We start from the raw sequence: 27,986 nt of genomic DNA on the forward strand, positions 1-27,986 counted from the left end.
GATTAAGAAAAATTGCAGTCTTGAAGAAGTGTGTCTCTTAAAAGGAAGTTATTTATAAAGAAATGAATACTGAAAGTAGAAAGAGTGAAGTACTGATTTAGATACCTTGCAGCATTTAGTTATATCAGTTTATTGAGCCAATGAGACAGCCTCTATATGATTACCTGACTGGCAAGAAAAACTAACCAAACATCCCTCAAATCATATCCTATTGTCTAAAAGAAAAAAAAGGACATCTTTGGATTATGTAGTCTGAATCAAAGACAAGATGGTCATGACTGGAATGGTTTTAACATCAAGGCTGACTTAGGGTTAAACAATAACAACAGCATGTTTATTTTCTGAGTTGAAATCAATCAAATAAATACAAGACATCTACTTGCCCTGATTCAGCCAACTTGACCCATCTATAACTTTTAGATATGTGCCAATAATAATTTATAATATTTGAAGCACATAATGGCTTCTCATTATTAATAGAGTAACTTCAATGTTAACAGTCACTATTAATATTAAATATTATTTTGAGTCCTTCAGTAAGCGAATGTTTAATGCATCAAATACATAAACTTATTAAACAAGCATTTGTCTGTGTAGGTCTGTGTATAGATGGGGTTGTGTAGAGATGTGTGTGTGTGTGTGAGCATAGATGCATGTATGTAGATATTTGTGTGCATTAATGTGTGAGTGTGTGTACGTTTATGTGCATGTAAATGAAAAGGAAAGCATACTCAAAACATATACTGTACTCAATATACATAAAGTAGAATTTATATAGTTTTTATTTGGAGTTGAGGTAAAAGTAAACCCCAGCTTACCATACATACATACATACATACATAGATACATACATACATACATATATGTGTGCGTGCGTGTGTGTGTGTGTGCATGTACGATGTATATAAAAGCATCTCTTAAGTAAAGTTGGTTTACATAATTCTGTTAAGTGTTCATTATTTAAAGGCTATATGCAGAGGAGGGCGTGTTGTCATATCTTGCTACTTGTTAATAAGATTTTATGATAATGATGATGACTATTGTCGTTATTGATCAAACTGAAAGCTTCATTAACATCACAGTAACAAAGGAATACATATGGTATGTATTGCTTTGGGACTACAACAATGACACAAGGCATTTCAGACCTTCTGTATGCAGAAACCTACCAAAGATGATACAAATGGTCTCTGGTCATTAACAGTCTGACAGGACTTAACAACAAAGCATCCAACAGCTGAATGCTCTGTTAACGTCCATAATGATCTGTTATCAAGTACATTTAAAGAGGTTCTATGACTGCTAATGGAATGGCCCAAAGACTCAATTAATCACCATTATCCAATGTTATATTTCCTACAACTCGGTCATGTATTGTTTGTTTATTTGTTCATCTGTACATGTCTTTTGTTTTTTTATTCCAGCTTAAGTTGGATGGGTGCTTACTTGAGGCAGGTTTTTTTTTTATATAGTTGAATGTTCTTGTTGTCAGCCCTTACCTGTTTTACAAAGAAGAGATTTTTTTTATTCCAATACTTTGAGAGTGTAGAGCTACAGGATATGTTCAATAGGAATGTAAACATGACAACACCTGTTTTACTTAGATGATCTTGCGTGAGAAGTAGAAATGACAACACACACAAACACATACACACACAAAAGAAAAAAAATGACCTCCATGCTTTAATAGAAGGCACTGACCTAAGAGGGAGTGAATCTAAGTGAAAGTGGCTATGAAGTAAACTTCTTAATGTGGTCATATCTGTACTTACAAGAGTAATGAAAGTGAGTATCAGAGGAACTGCACATATTCTCATCATAGACCAACACAGCTCCACTTATTTTTTTTACCATCCTTTAGAAAGTGTACATGAAATGTCCTTTGTGGTGGGGCTGTGTAATTCTAAGAGAGCTGTCCAAATTTCTTAAATAAAGTTAGGTTTAAAACTTCAAACTTCAATTATCTACTTGTCATAAGAGACAATGCAAGAGTGAATATAAGCATCAAATGTTAAACTGTAACAGATTAACCAGTCGACAGGAATTTAATTCCTGGGTAAGTTCAGCTATATATATATATATGTCTATCTGTCCATCTATCTATCCTGGTTGAAGTGTAATGAACTAACAGCATCACAAGTAGTAAAATAACCAATGAGAATATTCCTGGTAATGACAGTGAAATGAGAACAATCTGCCTTTGTGGATTTAACAAAGAGTGCAGGTATGGTTGTGTGGTAAAAAGTTTGCCTCTGAACCACATGGTTGCAGGTTCAGTGCCAAGGCATGGCAATTTGGGCAAGTGTCTTCCACTATAGCTTTGGGCTGACCAAAGCCTTGTGAGTGGATTTGATAGATGGAAACTGAAAGAAGCCCATCATAGATATATGTGTGTGTGTGTGTGTGTGTGTGTGTGTCTGTCCCCACAACTGCTTGACAACTAGTGTCAGTGTGTTTACGTCCCTGTAACTCAGTAGTTTGGCAAAAGAGAATGATAGAATAAGTGACTGGATTAAAAATAACATAAGTACTGAGGTTATCCATTCAACTAAAGACCCTTCAAGGTGGTGCCCCAGCATGGTTACTACAGTCTAATGATTGAAACAAGTTAAAAAATAAAGAGATAAAAGGGTTCAATTCCAAATTAAGAATACCAATGAATGCAAAAAGCACCTGAAAAAAGCCAGAAGGGACAACAGCTAAAACATGACTGTAATAACCATGATTCAGACACTCACTCAAATACACCGGTGTAACACCAAAAAGTCACCCAAAACAACTAGGTGTTACTCACAAATCTATAAATCCAAGTATACCATACTTGTGCTTAGCTGAGTACCATACTGTATGTTCCAGCATGCTGTGGTTAATAATTTGTAGTGCAGTAGAATGGATTGGACATGTATTCCACTGTTCAGTCTGTTCCTATATGCCTTATAGATAGATATTGCTGTTGGGTTATGACTGTCTTGAGTATAAAAGTAAACTGCATCCAATATTGAGGCCCTGGTTTGAGAGCTGCAGGGTTTAGAGGAGTGTGAAACCACCTCTTAGCCACTGCTGTTCTCAGGTCTTCTTTGACCCAGAGTAGTAGATCTCAGCTGTGAGTCAAGATCCTAGCTATGGATTAATTAGCATGTTAGGGCTTGCCTCTCTATGCACATGAAGACTGAATGTGTTTTACTACATTTAACATAAGCTGCTGGTGTTGAGTCATTGCATGAAGGTATGTGAACAGAGTGGGTTGAAAATACCTTGCAGACTATTAGCTAATTCTTGGCTCTGATGGCTATGGCCTAGTGGATGGTGATTGAATCCTTACATAACTATTTCCATGAGAGAAGAACATGCTTTATTCTTTCATTCTTTTACTAGTGTTTGAGTTGTTTTTTTTATTTTTCATTTTATTTTTATTTTACCAGTCAAAATACTCTGACTGGGACTTATTTTATTAACCTTGGAAAGACTAAAAGCAAAGAAATAAGAGTGAAAGTTGAACTGAGAACAAACAGGGGTTTAATTGCAAACTACTAGTTTTTTTTTGTCTCCACTGGCCTTCTGTAGTTAAACTAGGTAAATAAAAAAAAATAAATAAATAAAAACGAGCTATCAGTTTATATCTTACGTATTTCAGTCATATCACAGCAACCATTCTAACAGCACCACCTTGAAAGGTCTTTAATCAATCAAACCTATTCCAGTACTTATTTTAAGTCTGGTGCTCACTCTATCAGTTTCAGTTTTGCTGAACTGTTACAAGAATGCAAACTACATGAGGTGTCATGCAGCAATAGAAAAAACACACACACACACATACAATGAGTTTCCATGCAGCTTTCATCTACCAAATTCATTCACAAGGCATTAGATGGCTTGAAGCTCCAGTAGAAGTGGAAGACAATAATCCAAAGTGCTGTGAAATGGAACTGAACCCAAAACTACAAGGTTGTAAAGCAACAGCTTTCACCTTTGCCTGTAAATGTTTGTCTTAAAATGTGACATTGAGCAGTTCCTGAATATTCCAGGCTGTTCTTCATAGTATAAATCAGAAAAAGTATTATAAAAAGGGTGACATTTTTGTCATTTTAAATCTGCATATAGAAATAAAATTTATTGGATGATCTGGTGTGTGTGTGTGTGTGTGTGTGTGTGCATGCATGCTTACACACATGCACATGAAAGTATCTATGTGTGTTTGATCATGTTGTGTGATGTATATTTATGTTGGCAAGTGATCATATAATGTGTTCGTGCATGCATTCATGTGTTTTGATTTGAGTATACAGGCATGTATGCATAAGTGGAAGATTACATCTTTGAATATAAAATCCCGGTAGTAGTTATTTATCAGAGATTATTTATGATACATCAAAGGGTTTGTTTTTTTTTAATAAGCTGACATTAGTCCTATAAGCATGATAAAGTTTAAGGTTCAGCTAGGAACAAAACATTACTATTGCATTTTCTGTCATACAAGTTGAATTTTTCAGACCAAAATTTACAAGAAATAAGGTAGGCCAACTTATACATGAAGGAGGTCCAAAAATACCATGTGAAATGCAACAGGATTTGGAAAAATAGACAATGTTTGAATATTTACAGTACTTATTTACCTTATATACAACATCAACTTCTATGCTGGAAAATATGGTATTTCTGAATCAAATTCCTGGCTACAAGAGCATGACTTCTAACCTTGTTATAAGCAATGTGCTGCATTTGTAGACAAGGCACATAACACCATATACCTCAGTCTGCTTGTCCGATTACAAATTCTTATTTTATTTTACAAAGGAATAGTTAGAAGTGAACTTTACTTTTCATACTTCTAACATATCTAAAAAGTACTAGCACTGAGGTTTGTACAATCAACAACACGCTTCAGAAAGTAGTACCTTGAAAGCAGTACCTGAGCTTAGAAACAATGCAATTATTGAAAGCAGTAAATGAAAGAAAAGAAACAAGCTCTCCTCATTCTGTAGTTTCTTTTTAACGTTTTAGTATTTAAACCGATCATATCTGGCATAAATATTTTTCATATTTTATGTTCAAACTGGCCAAATCTGGCCTCTTATGCTTACCAAACAATGTAATTCTAAAAGTAAACAATCAAATCATCAAAATCTCAAAGCTACGAGATAAGCCATGATTAATTCAAAACAATGTGAATAAATAAGCTTTACATTGGACAGAATAATCTGAATGCTAAAGGGTTAAATAACATTTCATCATCTTCCCAAACTAAAGTGTTATGTAGGCATATGTGCAGTATTAGGCATGTGTACATAAGTGAGAGATTACGTGCGTTGTACGGGAATCCCAGTGGAGTGGAAGAATCAGTACAGCATCTGACAAAATGCCTTTCCCTGTTTGTTCTGGATTTTCATGTTTCGAGTTCACATTCTACCACACTTAACTTTACCTTTCATCATTCCATGGTCAATAAACTAAGTACCAGCAAATCCTGGGATAAAACCTCATTTGGAATTTTATATTTAAATGTATTTCCTGATGCTAGCTACACAATTAAGTATTAACATATCTCTCATACACACACACAAACACAAACACACACAGAGGATCAACAAGTAAGTACTCTATCCAGTGAAAGATAAACATCATTTAATAGACACAATTTTAAAAATGTGTTACTAATAGTTTCATGCTGTAGAAATACAATAATTTGGCAAATTTATATAACATGCCATGTATCTCCAAGCAATCTTTCAGGCTCAGTGCATACCATCAGACCTCTGAATTGAGTAGCTATCTCACGGATTTTGACCTCCTCTGGGCTAGATTAACTATGATTTCTACAGACAAGGGAGATAAAGATCTTGATTTTTTTCCTTTATTTTTCTTTCTTCTTGTTTCACTTTTTGCATCAACCTTCTTTGCATTTTTCTTCCAGTTTTTTTTTCTTGTGTTTTATCACAGACCAGTGTCATGGTTTTCAAACAGGTCTAACAGTATGCACTGAACCTGAAAGATTGCTTGGAGACACATGACATGAAGTAGTTGTATGCTGTCAACTTAATGTGACAGTCCCCTGAAGGGAATAATACTACTGTTGGTTAGACCTAGGAAGCTGCACCACTTCCTGTCGGCCTGGACACATTTCTTGTGTCCTTCATAGGTCTAACCAACAGTAGTATTATTCCCTTCAGGGGAACGTCACATTAAGTTGACAGCATACAACTACTTCATCGTATCACTACTGCATAAATCTCTGAGAGATTTAGAAATGTATTATTTCTAGACACATGACATGTTATAGAAATCTGCCAAATTATTGCATTTGTATCTCTACAGCCAAAAATTATTAGTAGCCTTTTTTAAAATTGTGTATATACACACACACACACACACACACACACAATGTATAGGAGGTTTTTCAGTCGCATCAGCACTAGTCACCATGTAGCTTGCACAGCAAAAGAAAGCCCCCCCCCCACCAAGATAGCAAAAATGTGACAGGCTTCTATACAGTTTCTGTTTATTAGTTCCACTCACAAGGTATTTGTTGGTCTGAGGCTACACAGACACTTGTTTAACTTTTCATGCATTGAGATAGAATTCAAAACCATGAGAATACAAGTGAATACTTTATTCACCCAGCTACACCTATATAGGTGAGATTAGTATTTTTTCAAGGACATGAACAAATATGCCTTCCCTCCTTTTTTAAAGATGGTATAGTGTAACTTGAGGGAATCTGACTGCTATTTCTAGCAATTTGAACGACCAAGTAGAAGCTACCTTGTTGATACAACAGAAAGTTCTTACCTGATTAAGTATTTTGTTCTCTTGGCTATTAGCTGACGTACATACAATTTCTTCCTTCTGAACTGACAGTAACCCCTCTGTGAGTTTCAACCTGGCTGTAATAACACGATTTCTTCCATCATGTATTACAACCAATCCTTGTTTGATCTGAAGGTGAAAAACAAAGAAGAAAAAATTTAATAAACTGAAATAAAACTCCATTAAGTCAGCAACATATAGCTTATTTTGAAAAATATCGCATGTTCAAAGTATTTTGAATATAACACGTTATCAGCTTTGTTAACAGCAGGATACACAGAGTGGGCATTTGCAATATTCTTTTCAACCATTTTAGGTTTTTACAAAGATACATATATTTATATATACACATGAACAATATTAAAAAAAAAAGAGGAGAAAAAGAAAGGTTCTAGAAAAGCTAAGTCAATTATCCCCATAACATTAATAAGTCATAAAAACATCAAGTTACAAAGCTGTTAACATAATTGATATTGGTCTTACATTGTATTCAGATGAAAAATATCTCCCAACAACATCAAGATACTTCTCACTGATATGGATCACTGCAAATACTACAAAATATTCCTTGCTTTTTTTTTTGTTTTTCTAAATATCTCTTTTTTCTTTTAAATAGGAAATCTAATTAGTGCAAGAAGTAGCTGTATTGAAAATACAGTAGCTCTAGTAAAGAAGGGAATAGAAGAAGTACAGGGAGCTGTTGCATCATACAACAACAGTTACATTTAACTATGTGGGGGGGGGGGGGGAAAGACTGTATGTAGCATGTATAAAAGGCGTGAGTGATAGTGTACTGTAGTGTGTATGTGTATATCTGGAATAGGAAGAGATAAGATAAGCATGATCCACTCAATTCCTATCATGCAAGTTGAATGAAAAGCAAAATTAGAAAAAAAAAAAAAATGGTAAGCTGAGAGAATAGATAAGGCATTACAGATATCATATGATGTGTGTAGGAGATGTGACTACACACAGAAAACTTGTGATGAGAACGGATGTCGAACATCAATCAATAAAAGTATTGTGGGCAAAGGGACAGGAGGTGATGAGGGGGGTCAGGAAGTAGTATTCAAAAATCTTACAGATGAGATGATGAAAGACTGATACAATGCATGGCAGACCCATTGAGATCAGATGTTAGACTAGAGAAAAGAGGATGAAAAATTAGAATAACAGTAAAAAAACAAAAAACAAAACATGGATAATGGTTTTTGCATGTTAGACATCAGTAAGCCTAAATAATTTCTCTCATTGTTTCTTATTCCTTATTAGATTCAGAAGCTTAAGTACCAAAACCTTAAATCCTCGAGCACCAATTACAATATATATCTTTCATCTTTTACTTGTTTCACTCACTGGACAACAGCCATGTTGAGGTACTACCTTGGAGGGTCAAGCAAATCGACTCCATTACTTATTTTGAAGTCTGGTACATATTCTGTCAGTCTTTGCTGAATCGCAAAGTTATAGGGAGGTAAACAAACCAACACCAGTTGTCAAGTGGTGGTGGGAACAAACACAAAGCTGGACACACATACACATATATGCTAGCATGGAAACTAGACATTAAACGATGTGATGATAATATGATGAAGGACTCTTTATGTGGTTGAAAAACAGCTAAATCTCACTCAAAACATACTTCACTACTTTAAAAAAAAGAAAAGACACATTGAATAAGATACATTAGATCTGAAAAATGGTGGTCATGACTGGAACATCTTTAGGCTTGTTTGACCAAGACATGCCTGAGATTCAACAACAACAGAAATGTGCTCTTTTGACTGAGTTTGAATATAGAAAAGAAAACAAAATAACTAATTATATAAAAATATATTTGGGAAACAGAAAGTAATCTTTCAGAAGTAATTCTAGCAATATGAGAATTTATGTAAAGTCATGGCAGATCAAAATACCTTTCTTCAGTAGAAAGTTCATTTTATTTATTTATTAATTTATTTATTATGATGGTAAATGTCGGCCATTAAGTGTAATATAGGAAAACAATCGGTTTAAAATGAAATTTGAAAAATTGTCAAAAAGGGAAAGAAAAATAAAAGAAATGAAAAAATGCATTAGAAGAAATTGTCTTCATCTGCCAAGTTTTCATAATGCATCCATGCCAGACAATGGATTTAAACAACTCTTTCTACTGCTGAAACGAATAAATGAACAAATAAATAAAATATATAAATGAAAATGCAAAATAAAATAAAAATATACCAATTATTTCAATAGTTCGATTTTTTAGAGTTATCAAATCAACATTGGTGATTTATGGCACTAACGATCTTTAGAAGAATGTCGAAGAATTATTGAGTAAAATCCTCGTATTATCAAATTTCAAATCATCCTTACATCACTTCTTGACATCTAATCAAAACCAATCTCTTCTATCAATGTCTTATTCTTTCGTTAAAACAGATTCTAACCTTACAGTCCATGCTCTACAGCACAAGTTCTATTATGAGAAATGAAAATATTGTTATGGAAACTTTAATGAATTCCATCCAATTACATGTGTTTCTTCCAAGGCAAATCAATTGAGAAACTTGTAGGTCGACTTCTCAATGAAATCAGTTTGTATTCTGTGAAACAATTAGAGAACAAGTCATTACACAAGTTGTTCATCAATGATTATAAGAACAGCCATGACAATTGATGATCCATATTTGTACCTCCTGCTGTTGGATCTATCTGCTGAATTTCATCCAATTGATTATGTGATTCTCTTACATATCTTGTATAATAAGTGTATAAAAAGAAAAGAAGAAAAGAAAGAAAGCCTTCTTAGAGCGACTTAGTTCTGATTAACAGATTGCATTTAAGTAGGTTAACAAAGTGTGCTAAGAACTATTGATTGTAATATACAGTGAACCCCAAGGCTCAGTACTGAAGGCATTTTCGTTATATCTTTTATTTTTACTTCTTTCAATTGTTGGACAGCAGCCATGCAAGAGTATTGCCTAGAAGGGTTTTAGTTGAACAAATCGATCCCAGTACTTATTTATCTTTTTCTTTTTACAATCTGGTACTTACTCTATTTGACTCTTTTACCAAACCACTAAGTTATAGGGATGTAAACATGCCAACACCAGTTGTCAAGTGGTGATGGTGGTGCATAAACACAGAACAAAGACACACATATATGATGGTCTTCCTCAGTTTCCGTCTGCCAAATTCACCCACAAGATATTGGTCAGACTGGGGCTATAACAGAAGACACTTGCCCAAGGTGTTGCACAGTGAGATTGAACTCGAAATCAGGTGGTTGTAAAGCAAGCATCTTAACCACACACTCATGCCTGCTGAAACATTTAGTTTCAATGTGCATTATCATGATAGCAGGCGATACACTAAGATGCAGCATAACCAGGTTGCAGTTCATGCAACAAAAACTTTGATACCTCTATGCAACAAAATTTATATATATATATATTTTTTGTGCATGTTTGGTCAGTAAATGTTATTTCCTATTTGATTCTATCTAGAAATGAAAGGAATTGACTACTATTCCCTTCAAACTTTGCGTTTGTGACTTGGACATCAATGTTTTGAAACTGACCTGTTTTCCATTACATTTCAGACAGGTTCAGTGCTGAGATGCTGAAGCAGAAATATCATTATAGCAAATATTCTGTTCAGTATCACAAAATTTCCTTGTCAATTGCTTGATTGTAACCACTTGAACATGTCCCTTAGCGGCTGATGATATGTGCATCTCTGATGATGAACAGGAGTAGTGGGGGAGCATCATAGCTATGTATTGAGAGGAATTCTTTGGGATTTGAAAAAATTTAATAAAAGCAAAGTTTGTAGGCAATATCAACCATTTTTCATACTTTCTAGGGGTAAACAAATATGGAATAACAGTTGCTACTCAAGGATAAAAATCGTGTTACACAGTGATATGTTTAAGTAAAATGAAGTCTTTGTGCATTTTTGAATGGCTGATATGTGTCTTCCATGCTGAAATTGTTTTAATTTTGACACCGTCTCAGATCAAACCATTTGCCTTGTAAGTACACTTCAGAAATGAAAAAAAAAAAAAAAAAAAAAAAAAATGAATAATCCCCAGACCAAAACTGGATATAAAATCAGTAAAAATATATTTCCACCCTCATTAAAACAAGACTCATTAATCAATCATCAAAAAATATCTGTAGATAAAAATATCACTTTTTCTGAAACGTGTTAGGATAAGATACATTAGCCAAGGTGCAGATAATGTGTGTCATGAGCCAGTATACATAACTGGCTCAGTGGTTAGGGTGTTGGGTTCACAATCATGAGTTAGTGAGTCTGATTTCTAGACTGGGCTGTGTGTTGTGTTCTTGAGCAAGACACTTTATTTCATGTTGCTCTAGTTCACTCAGCTGTAGAAATGAGTTGCAATTTCACTGGTGACAAGCTGTATCGGAGTTTGCTTTTTCCCTTGGATAACATTGGTGGCGTGGAGAGGAGAGGCTGGTATGCATGAGTGACTGTTGATTTTTGATAAACAACTTTGCTTGGGCTTGTACCTTGGAGAACTTTCTAGGTGCAATCCCATGGTCATTCATGACTGAAGGGAATTTTTATCCTTTTTTAGCATACGAGGTAGCAGATGACGTTTGATGTCAAATTCCAAGTCAGACCCAAGTGAGCAGATCTGTGATTATTCTAAACATGATCATTTCATGTCCAAGAATACTGCACCATATATCAGTGGTCCTCTGGTTTTCAAATTGACAAATATTAGGTTCCCTCCTACAAAACATAGGGAAATTGTTTTGTCCCTCTTCCTCTTTATTAACAAAAAATTAAATTATCTTCATTTCATTAAACCTAGCAATTTGTCTGTGTCCTACTTTCAAACCCCACAACTTTTTCATATGTGAAAAGCTACCCTTGACTTTATTATTCAATGTTCAGTGCTGGATTAACCATTAAGCAAACTAAGTATGTGCTTAGGGCATCAAGGGAAGGTAGGTAACCACAGAAATGGTAAATGTTTAGAGCACAAAAGAAATCACTTTAAACTTACTAAAATAAAATCCAGGATGCCTTGTCGCAACTTAATATAGAAGTAGATGTGTTATGCAAGATTAATTATGAGGATCTGATCAAAAAATTTGCAATAAAAAAAAAAAAAAGGACAAAACTTTTGAAATATAAATGAAGTGGAAGTGTACACATATAAACATTATTTCCCATCTTACTGTTAATTTAGTTTCATTTTGAAAAATTAAAATTTATTCTATGGTTTATTATTGTTTCTGTTTTGAACTACATATATACATGGGGGTGCCAAAATATTTTAAGTGCATAGGGCCTCTATGAGTCTTAATCTGATCCTGCCAATATCTTAAGTCAGTAGAGTATGGTGTGAGGAAGATTTAGCTCTGATCTCGAGAAGGCCAAATGACCACAAAGGGAGATTCAGTGGTTGGCTCAGCTAATTAATATGAAAAGTGGAAGAACCATCTATCATATGGTGAAGATTGTATTTCAAGGACGTCATCAAGATGATGACTGTTTAATCTTGAAACTAACAGAACTAGTAAGATGATTAATCACTGATACACAGTTACAAGATTTAGAAAAAATTTTATATTCCTAAATTTTTGATTAGATCAAGTTTGTCAACTTTGATATCATTTCTAGAATTTGTCATTAACACATTCATTGATTTCCTTTTAGAATCTTTTGAAATTTATACCAAGCATTCCAAAACAAATGTAGTTTTATTGCTTCTAAGATAATCTAAGTAGTTTCTAACATTAATCAGTTGACATTGTCTAACAATAAAGAATCACCAATACATTGTCTCTTGTCTGTTAATTATCTTTTGGAAATGGTGTAATCTCCACCAATTAACAATGAACTAGGATTATAAGTGAACTAACATTATTGAAACAATATGTGTAGGAAACAGATGGAATAGATTGCCAATAGACATTAGAAAGATTTAAGTTTAAAGTAGAACTGCAATTACCAATCCAAAACACTAGACATGTTATAAATAGCAGCCAGTCTCCCTCAAACCATAGCTTACCCTCTGTCTATTAGAAATAGCAACTGATCCCCCTCAAACCATGCCCCATCTGCTAAATCCTAGAGACAGTAGCCAATCTACCCTCTATCCGCAAGGAAGAGCAATCAATCTCCCTCAAATCATGCCCTACCTTCTACCTATTAGAAATGCCAGTCAACCTCCATCAAACTATGTCTACCATCTACCTGTTAGAAATAAAAATCACTCTCTTGCAGACCATGCTCTACCATCTTAAGAAAAAAGTAAGAACTTATTCAACAAAGTTGATTTAGATATCCCAAAAGATGAGATGGCCATAGTTGAAATGTTTTTGATCAGAAACTTGTATCATCAAAGTTGACCCACCTATGCTGGTGCCATGTAAAAAGCACCTAGTAACTCTGTAAAGTAGTTTGTGTTAGGAAGGGCATCCAGCTGTAGAAACCATGCCAGAACAAACAGTTAGAGCCTGGTGTAGCTCTCCAGCTTGCCAACTCCTCTTGAACTTTCCAACTCATGCCAACATGGAGAACAGATGTTAAATGATGACACACACACACACACACACACAAATGATACAAACTAAACACTACAAATGTGCTGCCATGATCCTTATTCATCATCATCATCGTTTAACGTCCGCTTTCCATGCTAGCATGGGTTGTCATCATTATATTCAATTTATATGTCAGGAAGGGTAAAGAAGTCCCCTTAGTCCTATTATGATTTGTGACCCAATAAAGGCACTGAGTCCACATTGTAAAGTAGTTGGTGATAGGAAAGGTATTAACCCACAGGTTCTGATTTGCAATGGTTCAAGACGAACATTAAAAGCATCTGTCTTACTAGTCTTGCAAGGCCTGAGAAAACTGCAGCTGCTACCTTTTCTGCCAGGCCAAGCAAGTAAAAAAGAAAAGAAAAAGATAACCTCCCCACCAAAAAAAAAAAAAAAACCCACACTGTCAAAAATATTAAGGCTGGCTTTTTCTCAGTTTGTGTGTGTATCAGAGGACAAGATACCACGATAAATGTAGAGATGCAGTGACACCTACCCAATGTATATGCCAGTATTCTTGCCCCATCCTCACCTACATGACTGTGTGGTTAAGAAGTTTGTGCTGCAACCATGCTGTTTAGGTTCAGTTTCACTGTGCAGCTCTTTGGGTAAATGTCTTCTTCAATAGCCTCAGACTGAACCATGTCTTGTGAGTAAATTTGGCTGATAGAAACTGTGTGGCAACTGTGTGTGTGTGTGTGTGTGTGTGTACATATAAACATATATATTTGTGAAGGTGAGTGGCTTAGTGGTTAGCGTATTGAATTTGATTCCTGGTGGTGTGTTGTGTCCTTGAGCAAGACATTTCATTTAACATTGCTCTAATCCACTCAACTGGAAAAAAATTAATAGTACCTGTATATCAAAGACCTAGCCTTGTCACATTCTGTAACGCTGATTCTTCCTGAGAACTACATTAAGGGTACATATGTCTATGGAGTGCTCAGCCACTTGCAAATTTCCTGAGTAGGCCGTTCCATTGACTGGATCAACTGGAACACTCTACTGCTGTAACTAACAGAGCCCCAGTTAATACATACTTTCTCAAACACATACATATATATGTTTTGTATGTGTATGCATAAGGGTCATTGTGTTTTTGTTTCACAGTCTGAGACTGGTGTAGGCCTGTTCTCATCCATGAAAGTTAATAGTTTGGTGAACCCTTCAAAGCAGTACCTCAGTATGGCTGCAACGAGGATAGAATAATGATGTTTATGACGACGACAATGACTGAAACGAATAATTGATTATTTTGGAATAAGTCTATGATAATAAATATAAGATGTAATGAAGATTTAGACTTATTTTAATTCTTTGGATATCGAATACCAAATGGCAAGAAATATCTGTAACACAAAAGAGGTAAATATGGAGATGTAAGACAGCGATTATCTGTCAAATTTGTGTGTGTGTGTGTGTGTGTTGCATGGCAAGATAATAAGAATAGAAAAATAAAATTTGTAAAGAAAAGATAATATTAAAAGGAATGATTTAGCATCTTAAATTACTTTTGACAAGGTATCCTCACTGAAAAACTTCCATTTACATTTACAACAACATCAAGTGCTTGTCGTGATGTTCACTTGCTCTTCGTGTTTCACTAGTTCCTGAATTTAAATTAAGATTAAAAAAAAAAGCCCCCCAAAAAAATCTTCAACTTGTTCTGACTTGAAGAAAAACCAATAATAGACATTATTTCATCATTCTATTAAATATAAATGGCTTTTCTCTGAAGCTAGAAAAAGAGTTTTGCATGCCTCTCATGTAGCAGGTAAAAGTACTTCTACTTGGGGAATTAGCTCTGTCACAATCTTAGATGCCAGTATAGCTTCAGGCAGCAATGATCTATAAAGTAAAATACAATGTCAATTACAAGGCAACTGATAATGGACAGTAGATTTAATCCCTTAGGAATGTTTACCTGAAGGCTCCCTCATACTTGCAATATTTTAGAAATACAATCAACAAGTCTTATTGCAAACATCAGAGCTATGTTAATCTAACAGCTTTAGTAAGTACATATAAGATTGTATTCTCATTCAAATCGACTTATAATATTGAGGACCTTAGGGAAATAGAAATATCTCAAAGTATCCAAGAATATTTTACCAAGGTCTCTTTGGAAAATATCAAAAGATTTTTCTCCTTCTGCAGACATTCCTCTGTAGTTACATTTACAACCAGTCAACTTAACCCATTTGTTACAACATGTCTGTTGAAATACACACTTTGTTTTAATCAATTTTGAAAATAATTTAAGTATTTAGTAAAATATCTTTGCCATTATTAAGCTGATGTTTGGAACATAAATATGAAATTTTAATGAAAAGTTTTTAATTCAAATCACTTTAGAACACGAAGTTTGTATTATAGAACCAAGAGAGATCTCAGATAGAATGGTATGAAAAGGATTAACTTGATCTTTATGTTTTGGGCTACCAAATTAATTGGTATTTTTTGATCAGTCAGATCAATTGATTTTTCTCTAATGACTCAGTCTATTCCTATAACTCTGTTTAGAGCTCAAAAAATTTCTTTCCAATATAGCCTTTTACTGCATTTCTTTGTGCCCTGACTGATTCACAGCTGTTTCTTATCCAATACATTTATATTGCCTTGAAATGTGAAACTGCAGTTGTTAGGAATAATAAAGAAGGATTTACAATTAACACAGTTTATGGGTAATGTTTATGGATAACCCAGTTCACTGCTTTCAACTATTTTGGTTGGGGGAAAAGATTTTATGGCTGACCATTTTTGCTAAAGTTACTTATTTTACCACAAAGTAGGACCAGGCAGCATTAATTCTAGATTAAGTAGCTATTTAGAAATTATGGCCCACCATATATGCATAAAACCGATTAAGTGGTAGTTCCCTTTGAAGTATTCATTCTCTAACACACGTCTTCACCAAGTAAAAGTGAAAAATTGCAATACTAAGCAAAATTCTATAGAAGGTTATACAAAGGATAATCTTGTTATTCTGTAATATCTACTTTTTACACACACACACTTGGATTCGAATTTAAGAAACCGATCTGTCTCATTTAATATTTCCAAACCAAGATTTACAATTCCACTGAGCAATACATGCTGGCATATTTAATATTAAAATTGATATTCATAACTCGTTTCACTTTTTTTTTTACTTAAATTTGCATAGTCCAAGATGAAAGCGTTTTCAATATCTAATTTGGAATAGAGTGACAAATGTGAATGCTAAATTGTTGCACAAAGAAATGAGAAAATTACTACTATTACTAACACATTCACCACAAACGTAAACACACACACACACAATACTAATAATTATTCTGAGTACAATTATTTCTACACTACTTTTACTTTTTCAACATATTCTTTGCAAATAGTAATTTTGTCTTCAAGATTTTTTTGTTATTCAGATACATGTTAGTCTTATAAAATTCTAGAAAGGTTTCTCAAGATATCTCTAGTAAATAGCTGGTAGAATCATTGCTGTGCAATACATTTTATTCTAGCATACTAATACATCCAAATCTAGGTTAGAGACTAACTGTATTTTTTTCAGAACAATCTTCGAATTCCAAGTAGGAGCATACGAGTGGAAATTAAAAGAGGAAAAAACCGAAAAAAGGTAATGGATAACTTTATAAGAAAAATAAATAAATATATATATAATGTAATGTGAAAAGGAAAAAAAAAAAGCCAAAAAAATATTGGGAGACTTTCAAATGCAAAATCAAAGAAAAGGAAAACTGATATTTTAGAAAATTGCGTGAAATATTTATTCCAAGGCTCAATTTTAAAAACATTCTGTTGAACAACTTCTTACATTAATCTGCTACACACACATGCATGCATACATGTATTCAACTGAGTCAATTTCAATGTAATAGAAAGAAAGAAAGAAAGAAGGATCTGGGATTACAACTTCGATATGTAACATATGTTTTGCAGCAAATTCATAAATATAAAAGAAATTTTCATGAGATATTAAGTAAACTTAACAGGTTTATAGATGAAAAATGTTATGCAATTACGTTTAAATATATTTTGACTTACAAGTAAATGTATTTACTTCCAAATAGAAAATAAATTTGAAACAAATGATAATAAAAATTTACAAATGAAACAGAAAATAAAAAGAAACAGTCAACTAAATTTTGAAAATCTTAAATGTTGTCTTGTAATACATGGTTTAAACACATACTTTCAACAAAGGAAAACTGAGAGAAAGAGAAAAAGAAAGGAGATTAAATTATGTTTAAGCATGTTTACATGTATTAAATTGAATCTAATTTAACTGACTGTATGTTATGTAATATTACCTGATATTTACCACACAATTTAGATGAGATTTTCAACAATATTTATCTTCACATGGAAGTTAGATATGTTGAAAAATTGATTTCTTACAGAAAGAGGCATATTCTTATGGAGGGATGGAGGAACAGGGTGTGGAGCTAATTACAGTTATGATTATCTAAAAATGATTTAAATATTCCTTTGAAATTAGCTAGTTTCATACAGGTAGACAGTTGCATAAAAAAAATCCAATTTCTAACTATTGAGGGAACCTGTAGAAGAGGTAGACTCAGGAAGACATGGGATGAAGTGGCGAAATATGATCTTCAGATGTTGAATATCATGGAACCAATGACAAGTGACCAAGTTTGTTGGTGATTTGCTGTGCTTGAGAAGACCCATCAAGCTTAGTGGAATTGTAGTCATGACCAGTGCTGGTGATGCATGAGAGGCATCCATGCTGGTAACATGTTAAAGGTACCTGTGCTGGTGACATATTAAAGGCACTCAATACACTCTTTTGGAGTGGTTGGCATTAGGAAGGGCATCAAGCTATAGAAACCATGTTAAAACAGACTGGAGCCTTGTGCAGCTCTCTGGCTTACCGGTTCCGATCAAACTGTCTAATCCATGACAGCATGGAAAACAGACATTAAATGATGATGATGATGGCTGCAATGTTAAGGTATTAGACTTAAAATTACACCTTTATCTTTTATTTGTTTCAGTCACTGGACTGTAGTCATGGTGGGACACTGCCTTGGAAAATTTTTAGTCAAACAAGTTGACCTCACTAATTTTCTGAGTGTGGTGCTTATTCTATCAGTATCTTTTGCTGAACTGCTAAATTACAGGGTCATAAACGAACCAACAACAACTGTCAAGTGGTGGTGGAAGACAAACATTGCACAAGCATACAGTCTTCCTGCAAAACAACATTGTCCACATTGTAATTTCTCAGCAAGATCATGTGCTAGTTTCCATATTGCTTTTGTGTGGCTCAAGGACTCACACAAGGAGTCACTAAGTGAAGTGAATGAACTGTAAGCATTGGTGGATGGCTGATGATTTTTTTTAGTTGAATTTTTTTTTCTGCCTTCTCACTGAACACTCGTACATCATCTTTGACAGGAGAGTCTATCACACACACACACACACACAGATTGGGCTTCTTTTAGTTTCTATCTACCAAATCCACTCACAGGACTGTGGCTGGCCCAGGGCTATAGTAGATGCTTGTCTAAGATATCATGCAGTGAGACTGAACCCAAGACTACATGGTTGGGAAGCAAGCTTCTCAACCATACAGCCACACCTACACCGAAGGTCAAGATTACAAATTTCAGAAGTCTTTTTCACAGCAGTTTGCTTCTTTTTTTTTTTTTTATCTTTTTCTTTTTTGTGTGTTTCTGATTGATTGCTTTAGTCATTTGGCTGACACAATTCAGAACAAAGTGTAACACACTACTGCAAAAATAATTGCTCAAAAAAAAAAAAAAAAAAAAAAAAAAAAATCACATTCATATCAGGGTCAAAAGATGGGTGTAAAACAGCAGGATAAAAAGAACAAAAATGAAAAATATGAAATAATAGAAACCTATGTATGAGCAGTAACTGAGACACCATAGGTTAAGGTTAGCCTCCTACTTAAATTTATATTTTGTTAATATACAAGATATCGTTGGTTGAGTATGTTGACTTCTGCATATTCTAGCATTAGATTATTTCTCTCTCTCTCTCTCTCTCTTTCTTTTTAAAACAAAAACTGTACAAAACCCCAGAATATTTCATTGGAAATATGTTATGGATTATCTGATATTATAACAATAACATAAAAAGTAGCACAAGTAAATTCAAAGAGTCACTCTTTGGTGTTGTGGCAAAGCTATTAATAACATACCTAAGAGAATTAGCCAACAAGCAAACCTGTATCTTTCCTTGATCTGCTAGAAGCAGCCAAATCTCCTTAAAATCATGCCATACTGTCAAAAATAGAAAGTATAATGTAGTCCTAAGTAGAGACAGACAAAGGTTTCAGTGTACACCTTGCAGGATTACTTCGCCTCCCATAAGAGTTTTCTGGACTGGTTTTTAAAATAGGGGCTACAGGCTTATCAAGTTACATAGCTCGCAATGGATTTGACAGAGAAAGCAAAGAACTGGCCCGAGTACATGACAAACACTTTATCAAACCCAGAAAGATAAGAAACCAAGCTGACTTTGGCGGGATTTGAGAGAGTCAGAACAAATACCACAAAGTATTCTGTTCACTCAAACAGCCCGACAAATATCTTACTTATTAATACAGGCCTGGAAACCTATGGTTAAATAACACTTTTCACATCTTAGATCAACAGCAATATTTACCATAGAATCAACATCATCATTGAACCTCAACACAATCGCTTGCCTTGCTAAAAATAGCAGCCGAATCGCTTCAAATTACATCCCACCATCTTAAAAAGAAAGGGATGTAGTCATAATTACACAAAAAAGACAGGATGAAAGAATTGAGCTGGGTCCAAGCAGCATTAACATCAACAGGATCGCTAGTATGAGCCACTGAGTGAACCTCATTGAGGTTACACTATCTGCCAGAAATAACAACCTCAATTCATACTTTAAAAAAAGGAAAGATACATTGGCTAAGGTAGTCCTAGATACAGTCATTCTCATCATCATCATGACCACTTTTTCCATGTACACATGGGTTAGATGAAGTGTCTAGATGCAGTATTCTTTGGCTAGATGCCTTTCTTGTCATCAACCTTTGTCTTGTGTTCAGGAAATGTACTTTATTCAACTGGTTCTCACATTTCAAATCCCTCAAGCTGCAGGACATATTGCTCATGGGACACAAACAAATGTCATTACTGCCCTAGTGATGTCAATATCAAATCTTTGGAGACAAAACACACACACACACACACACACAATGGGCGGATCTTTTTTAAAACGGGGGCCACATTTTTCATTAACGAAACACTTTGAAACTTGGAACACTGGTAGAATGTTTCATATAAAACATCTTTTTCTCTTAGTCTTCTTTAAAAAAAAAGAAATCCATAAATTATTCCATGTTAAAGTTGTCGTATTTCTGTAATTTCAACCAATCACTGACGTCCATTCAGCCGATATACATTAAGTGCCGACTACATAAACAAACGATTCTGAAACAATTAATCCTAACCCTAACCCTAACTCTAACCCTAACCCTAGGGTTAGGGTTAGGGTTAGGGTTAAAGCAAATTTAAAATGAAAAAAGCAAATAAAACAAAGAATCGTTTGTTTATGTAGTCAGCACTTAATGTATATCGACTGAATGGACGTCAGTGATTGGTTGAAATTATCGAAATAAGACAATTTTTTACATGAAATAAATTCGAATACAAAAATATTTTTCTGTTCTATAACACAAAATAGATAAGTATACGAAGTTTGAAAGTCTTTCGGTACCAAAAACACTACGTAAAACATTAATGAAAAATGTGGCCCCCGTTTTAAAAAAGATCCCAATGGGCTTCTGTTCAGTTTCTGTTGGCCAAATTACATTCACAAGGCTTTGGTTAGCTATAGGCTACTGTAGAAGACACTTCCTTAACTCCATCAAATGTAACATTGATTTCTTCATACTGTTTTCAATTAATTATGTATTATCTTGTAGCTTCAAAATTTTGAAGATGTGATTGTTTACTTTTTAGAATGACAGTGTAGGGTAGGTGTGAGAGGCCATATCTGATTGGTTTGAACATAAAACAGAGTATTTGAGCTGGATATGGCCATTTTAAACTGCTAACGGGTTAAAGTGCCATGTAGTGGGGTTGAACCTCTATCACTGAAAAACCAAAAAGATGGAATGACCATAGCTAGAATGTCTTTGATTATCAATCTTTTTGATCAAGGATAATCTGAGGACTAAACAACAATAATACCAACAACTTAAATAAATAGGAAGAACAACAACACCAATCCAAAGTACCTTTCAAACTGGCTGAAATGTATTCAGAGAGCAAATAATGTGTCAGAGGAAAATTTATTGCCATAACATTTACTAAAAAAAACAAAAAAAACCCCAAAACCTAACATAATTAAAGTATGATGAGATTGATATAGTTAATGATAAACCTAAACTACATACCATGCCTCTGTAACCAAATAATATCAGGTAATTGCTAAAATAAATTAATGAGGCAATTTACTGATTATATTTATCTTCAAGAAAGAAAAAAGGAAGAAAGAAAAATATGATCAAACAACAGTTTAATATGATTGGAATTTAATTAATTTAGGGAAGATATGACATTATATTATTGATTACACGAAAGTGGCTGGTGAAAAATATAAAATAAAAAGCATAAAAAGAATCAATTAATAAAGCAAGAAAATGATTTACTAAGTAAACATTGTTATATAGAACACAGAACAAAATTATATATAGGGTTCTTATGAAAGTTTGGTCTTTAACAAGAATATAAAGACTTTCTTTCTATGGGTAACGTTTAGGTATAGAGATTTGCAATAATTTTCCACTGCATTAAAGTATACACCTATGTAGGAAAGCTTAGTGGAGAAAAAAAAACACAGAAATAAGTATTTCACATATTGGTATTTGCTTTAAATTTCAAGTAAGAAAATATTTTTCTTTTTAAAGTAGTAATACATTTTGTATTTTTGATTATTAAAGTTTAGTGAATTGGAAGAATCACAAGAGTGCCTGATAAAAATACCTTACTGTAATTGAGTTATGTGCCCTTAGATTCTCAGCTCAAATCATACCGGTGAGGTTGATTTTGCTGTACATCTTTCAGATGCTGATAAAATAAAATACCAGTTACATAGGATATGATTGACTACACTCACCACATCCCAGTGAGACCTTGAATCAATGTCAGACATAAACAAATTCATGAAATGTACTTTATTTCACTGGTCTTCACATCTCAAGCTTCCAAACTGTAGGACATATTGTTCAATGGAGACATAAATGAATGTCATCACAATCCAAGTAATGTCAATGTAAAAGCCTTGAAAATAAAACACACACACACACACACACACACACAGGGCTTCTGTACAGTTTCTTATTTCTTTATTGCCCACAAGGGGCTAAACATAGAGGGGACAAAAAAGGACAGACAAAGGGATTAAGTCGATTACAACGACCCCAGTGCGTAACTGGTACTTAATTTATCGACCCCGAAAGGATGAAAGGCAAAGTCGACCTCGGCGGAATTTGAACTCAGAACGTAACAGCAGGTGAAATACTGCTCAGCATTTCGCCCGGTATGCTAACGTTTCTGCCAGCTCGCTGCCTTATGTACTGTTCTACTGACCAAATTTCACTCACAAAACCCTGGTCAGCCATAAGCTGTAATAATAGAAGACATACTTAAAGTATCATGCAGTGGGATCAAAGCACTATCTCTAAAAACCCAGCCTTCTAACATAAACACAATTAAATACACTGAGATACTGAGCTGATAGCCAATAATAGGATGGGAAATATCTTATCAGAGGGATGCAGGCTGTGTGCATAGTTGTGTATAAGACCGAAGCCTTGTTCATACAGCAGGATCCACTTCAAAACCCCAATTCTTTAACACTGAAATATGCTTAAAATACCATTTACCCAGGATTCAATGACATATACTACCACACGTTACACACATACACATATGTGGCTGTGTGGTAAGAAGTTTGTTTCCCAACCATATGGTTCTAAGTTTAGTCCCACTGTGTTACACCTTGGGCAAGTGTCTTCTATAGCCTTGTGCCAACCAAAGCCCTGTGAGTGGATTTTGTAGACGAAAACTGAACGAAGACCATCGTATAATACATATGTGTGTGTGTTTCCCACCACGGCTTGACAACTGGTGTTGGTGAGTTTATGTCCCCATGACTTGGCAGTTTGACAAAAATGACTGATAGAGTAAGTATCAAGCTTAAAGGAAACTAAGTATTGGAGTCAATTAGCTTGATTATAATTCCTCAAGGTGGTGCTCCAGTATTGCTGCAGTCTAATGACTGACACAGTAATATATATATATATATATATATATATATATATATATATATATATATATGTATATATATGTACACTGAGTTTTCACTCACTGTAGCTCTCACAAATTTATTGTCCTATGTGCTATCATCATCATCAGAAGCAAGAGCAGCAGCAGTAGGGTGAACTTGCTCAGATTCATATGAACCTAATCTGGATTTCCCACCCATTTCTGTCTGCCATGACGTAACTCCTTTCAGTGATATAGTGTCATCTACAAACTGAGTGTTGTAAACCATTACAGGGTGACAGCAATTTTGACAGTGTATGGTGCAAAAATGCACCCCAAAATATAATCTGTGTGAGTGTTTGCATATGTACATGTGGGCACATGCATATATTATAAAATTCATCTGGTTTAATAAACTGTCAACACAAGTTTTAAAATAAATTTGTCTATTCTTAGTATCAACTCTTGTCACTACCTCCACCAATAGATGTTCTGTTGTTCTTACATTTGCTTTCACTTTTTAGAATTTAAACCAGCCAAAATATTCCACCTGTTTTATGTTCAAATCAACCGGATCAGATCTCTCACACCCACTTATGATGTCATTCAAAGAATGTACAATCACATTATCAAAATCTTGATGGTACAAGTTAATGCCTGGTTATTTTAAGACAATGTTGATAAACAAGAATTATAATACAATTTAATCTGAATGCTAAAGGGTTAAAATAATATGCTAAATTAAATGTACATATATCTTCACGTATTGTATGAGAAATCTGAAAAACATAAAAACAAAGAAAAAAAATGATTTCTTTCAGCCTCAACTGAGGGTGCCTGGAATCTGAAACTGAACACAATACTAAAAAATGCAGAGCAGAAACCATAAGCTTTGTGAATAAGATAGTGAAACAGTCATATACTATGTAACATACAGTTTTTTTTTAGCTGTAAACACATCTACACTTGACCTGCTAGAAACAGCTATAAAATCATACTCTACCATTTGACAAAAAAAAGTGGGGAGGGATGAATTGGTATCCAATTCTCAATATACCATTTTATGGGGGGAAAAAGATGACATGGCTCTAATGTCTTTTATCATAAGTCTGCTCAATCAAGATTGACTGGGTCCAAACAAGTAATTAATTAGTCAAGCCTCAGCACACTCTATACAAATTCAACTAAAGTTGATTTTTTTAAAGTATGCTATCATTCATTAGTTAATAATAAATAAGTCAAATACTGAACTTTAATTTGATTAACTATATCTACTTAACTTTAATGCATCAAATTAACATAGCCATTAAAATATTTGAAAAAATGCTTAGCAATATTTCTTTTCACTATCAGTGCTCTGCGTTCAACTATTGCTGTGGTCAACTTTGCTTTTTATCCTTCTGGAGTTGATAAAGAACCATCCAACTTTCACCCCCCCTCTCTCTCTCTCTCTCTGAATCAACTATGGTGTGCTGTGCAAAGTCCTCTAAGGGACCATTCACAGCATCTCTGTACCAGAAACATGGACAGGTTGAATGAACAGCTAACAATTTATTCTCATAGACAAACTGATATACTGCTGGAACAATCCAAAGACAGAGAGTATAGAGTGTAGTATAGCATGAAACAATAATAATCATTTTCATGTAGACCTAAGGCCAACAATTTTGAAGGGAAGGGTTGATTTGATGCCATCAACACTAGTACTTGTTTGGTACTTAATTTTATTGACACCAGAGGGATGAAAAGTGAAGTTGAATTTGGTGGGATCTGAACTCAGAAGGTAAAGAATCATAATTAGATACCACAAGGTATTTTGTCCAATGACCTGTTGATTCAGCCAATTCACCACCCTATTGAACTGTAATTATAAAAATATTCATTTCCATACGAAACTAGTCTTGGGCCTAGACAAAAGAAATCAATAATAATATCCACCGGCATACACTGAAGTGTAGCGTAAGCAGTTAATGAACACGTAATAACCAAATGTAAATGGATGAAAATCAAATTCAGAATTCTGAAGCATCAAAGTTTGAACTTAAAAGTCTCTCTCTCTCTCTCTCTCTCTGTCTCTCTCTATTCTTCATGCCAACTTGTATTCAAGTGTCAATGAGTGTAATCAGAATTTTAGGAAGGTTAAGGTTGCAATCAAGAAACTGTAAAGGTCAGTTACTGTTTTTTTACACATACACAACCTATGTAGCAGATATAGAAATAGGGTAAATTTATCTTTCTCTGTAGATTGAAAAAAAAAATGAACACCGTTAATCAATTTTTGAACCTTATTGGGTTCTCATCAGAGGTTATCTACATGATTTTAACAAATCTCAGAGAAATATGTAGCCAATCTGTTTATATACTCAACAAATCCAATAGCTACAGAGTACTGGAGCTACTATAAAATAGTAACCTCCTGCAGTTGATGCAGGCCCAAACAGTACCATGTCATATAGTTTGATCATGAAACTGAATAAAATATTATTTGATTGGTAACATTTTGCACCAATTTTACATCCAGATCATCATAAAATCCCACCCTTAATGTCTTTAAAAAGGAAGGACATATTGTACATCTTATGTAAATAAAAGATTGATGAGCCACAATTGAAATACTTAGTTCATAAGTCCACTTAACTGAACTTGACTTGGGGTTACACAATAACATCAAATCTTATATTAATTCCTTTGTTCTTACTTAATCAGTGTAAATGATTCTAAGAAGGCTACCAACAATGGACCCATATCTCCAAATTATCAAAAATCACTGATGACAACACAATGTTCAGGTTTTGTCTGTCTGTCCTTAGAATGACAATTTTTCAAAGCATATTTAGAAGTTCTTGACAACAACAAAAGGCAGAGTAGCATAGTAAGCAAGACATCTTTGGCAAGTGTCTTCTGTTAACATCCCAGGTCAATCAAAAATTTCTGTGTGAATTTAGTAAAAAGAAATTCTATTAAAACTATTTTAAAACTATTTAGTAAAAAGAAATTCTATTAAAACTATTTTTCTCTCTGTCACTCTCCCACACACGTGTGTGTGTGTATGTTTGTGAATGAACATGAATGAATGAATGTTGGTGTTTCTCTTGTCCCCATATGTGTGAAAACCTGTAGGTAGATCATAAAAAGTTCCTTACTTGAAAAGCAAGTAAAGGTTGGTGAAAGGTAGAACACCCAGCCACTAAATCCCACCTTAAAATCGATTCCAATTCAAGCCAGCATGATATAAATTAACATTAAATGAATGAATGAATGATATGTTACAAAGCTATTTGCTATGGCAGTAGACTTTTAAATGAGGAAATGTTGAATTGATAGATGAAAGCTGCATCCGGTAATGTTATTGTTTAGTCCCAAGTTAGCACTAACTGAGCAGAGATTTGATCAAAGGGATTCCAGCTATGACTGTCCAGTTTTTTTAAAAAATTCTATTTCATAGTAAAACTGTACCCTAACTATATTATCCAGTGCATCCTTCCTCGTTTTTATTTTGTTAGAAGACAGTAGAATGTAATTTGAAGGTTATTTGGCGGCTGTTTATAAAAGGCCAATCAACAAACAGACAGAATCTTCCACTTGAGTGAATAAGTTTTTCGTCTTTTAAAGAACAGCTGATGTTTTATATGAAGAACATGGTGTACTTGCACATATCCTAATATTGTTTATTACCAAAGTTCTTTAACCTCATTTATAAATAAAGTCGTAAATCCTTTTGGCATAGAACCAATTTATTATAAAAAAAAAAATAACTGTATTTGATTTTTTTCTCAAAATAATTTTGGGAAGATGAGAAAATATAATTTACACTGAAATTACAAAATGCGTAACAAATTGAACCTAATTCAACATACACTTTACTTATTTTAGAAAATGTTCCCTTCTTAAAACATGACAAATAGATAAAAGTAAACAGCCTTTTGAAAAATATATCTGAGAACAATTCAAGTTAAGAAAAGCTAATATGTGAATTTTTATTATAATTTATTAGCTTTTTTTTTTTTTTTTACCATAGGATCATTCTAGAGAGTGGTAAGTTTGAGAGAGAGATGAATATGAGTGAGGGTGTGTGTAATTGTGTGAGACCAATCAAGTCTTAAAGTGTAAAGAATATGAAATTACTGTGATTTTGTTTAAGTGAGTGTGTATGTGTGTACACACATACACACATATATATATACACACACACATACAGATATGTGCATATATCTTGAAATATGTGTATGTGAACATCTATTATATGTATGCATGAATGTGGATGGATATGTTTAAACATGCAACAATGTCACATATATTTAGGAAATGT

General features: G+C 33.9%; 1 protein-coding gene across 2 annotated transcripts in view; it reads right to left on the reverse strand.

Annotated features, from left to right (window-relative positions):
* LOC106871865 (gamma-1-syntrophin) overlaps positions 1-27,986 on the reverse strand; it is a 250,909-nt gene that overhangs the window by 82,931 nt on the left and 139,992 nt on the right. For both annotated transcript variants that reach the window (XM_089358802.1, XM_089358803.1), the window contains one exon: positions 6,787-6,933. In XM_089358802.1, coding sequence (XP_089214928.1) covers positions 6,787-6,933 — 147 coding nt within the window. The remainder of the gene's footprint in view (positions 1-6,786; positions 6,934-27,986) is intronic.

Source organism: Octopus bimaculoides, chromosome 10 (genome assembly GCF_046866305.1).
Source record: "Octopus bimaculoides isolate indiv1 chromosome 10, ASM4686630v1, whole genome shotgun sequence".
Taxonomy (NCBI): domain Eukaryota; kingdom Metazoa; phylum Mollusca; class Cephalopoda; order Octopoda; family Octopodidae; genus Octopus; species Octopus bimaculoides.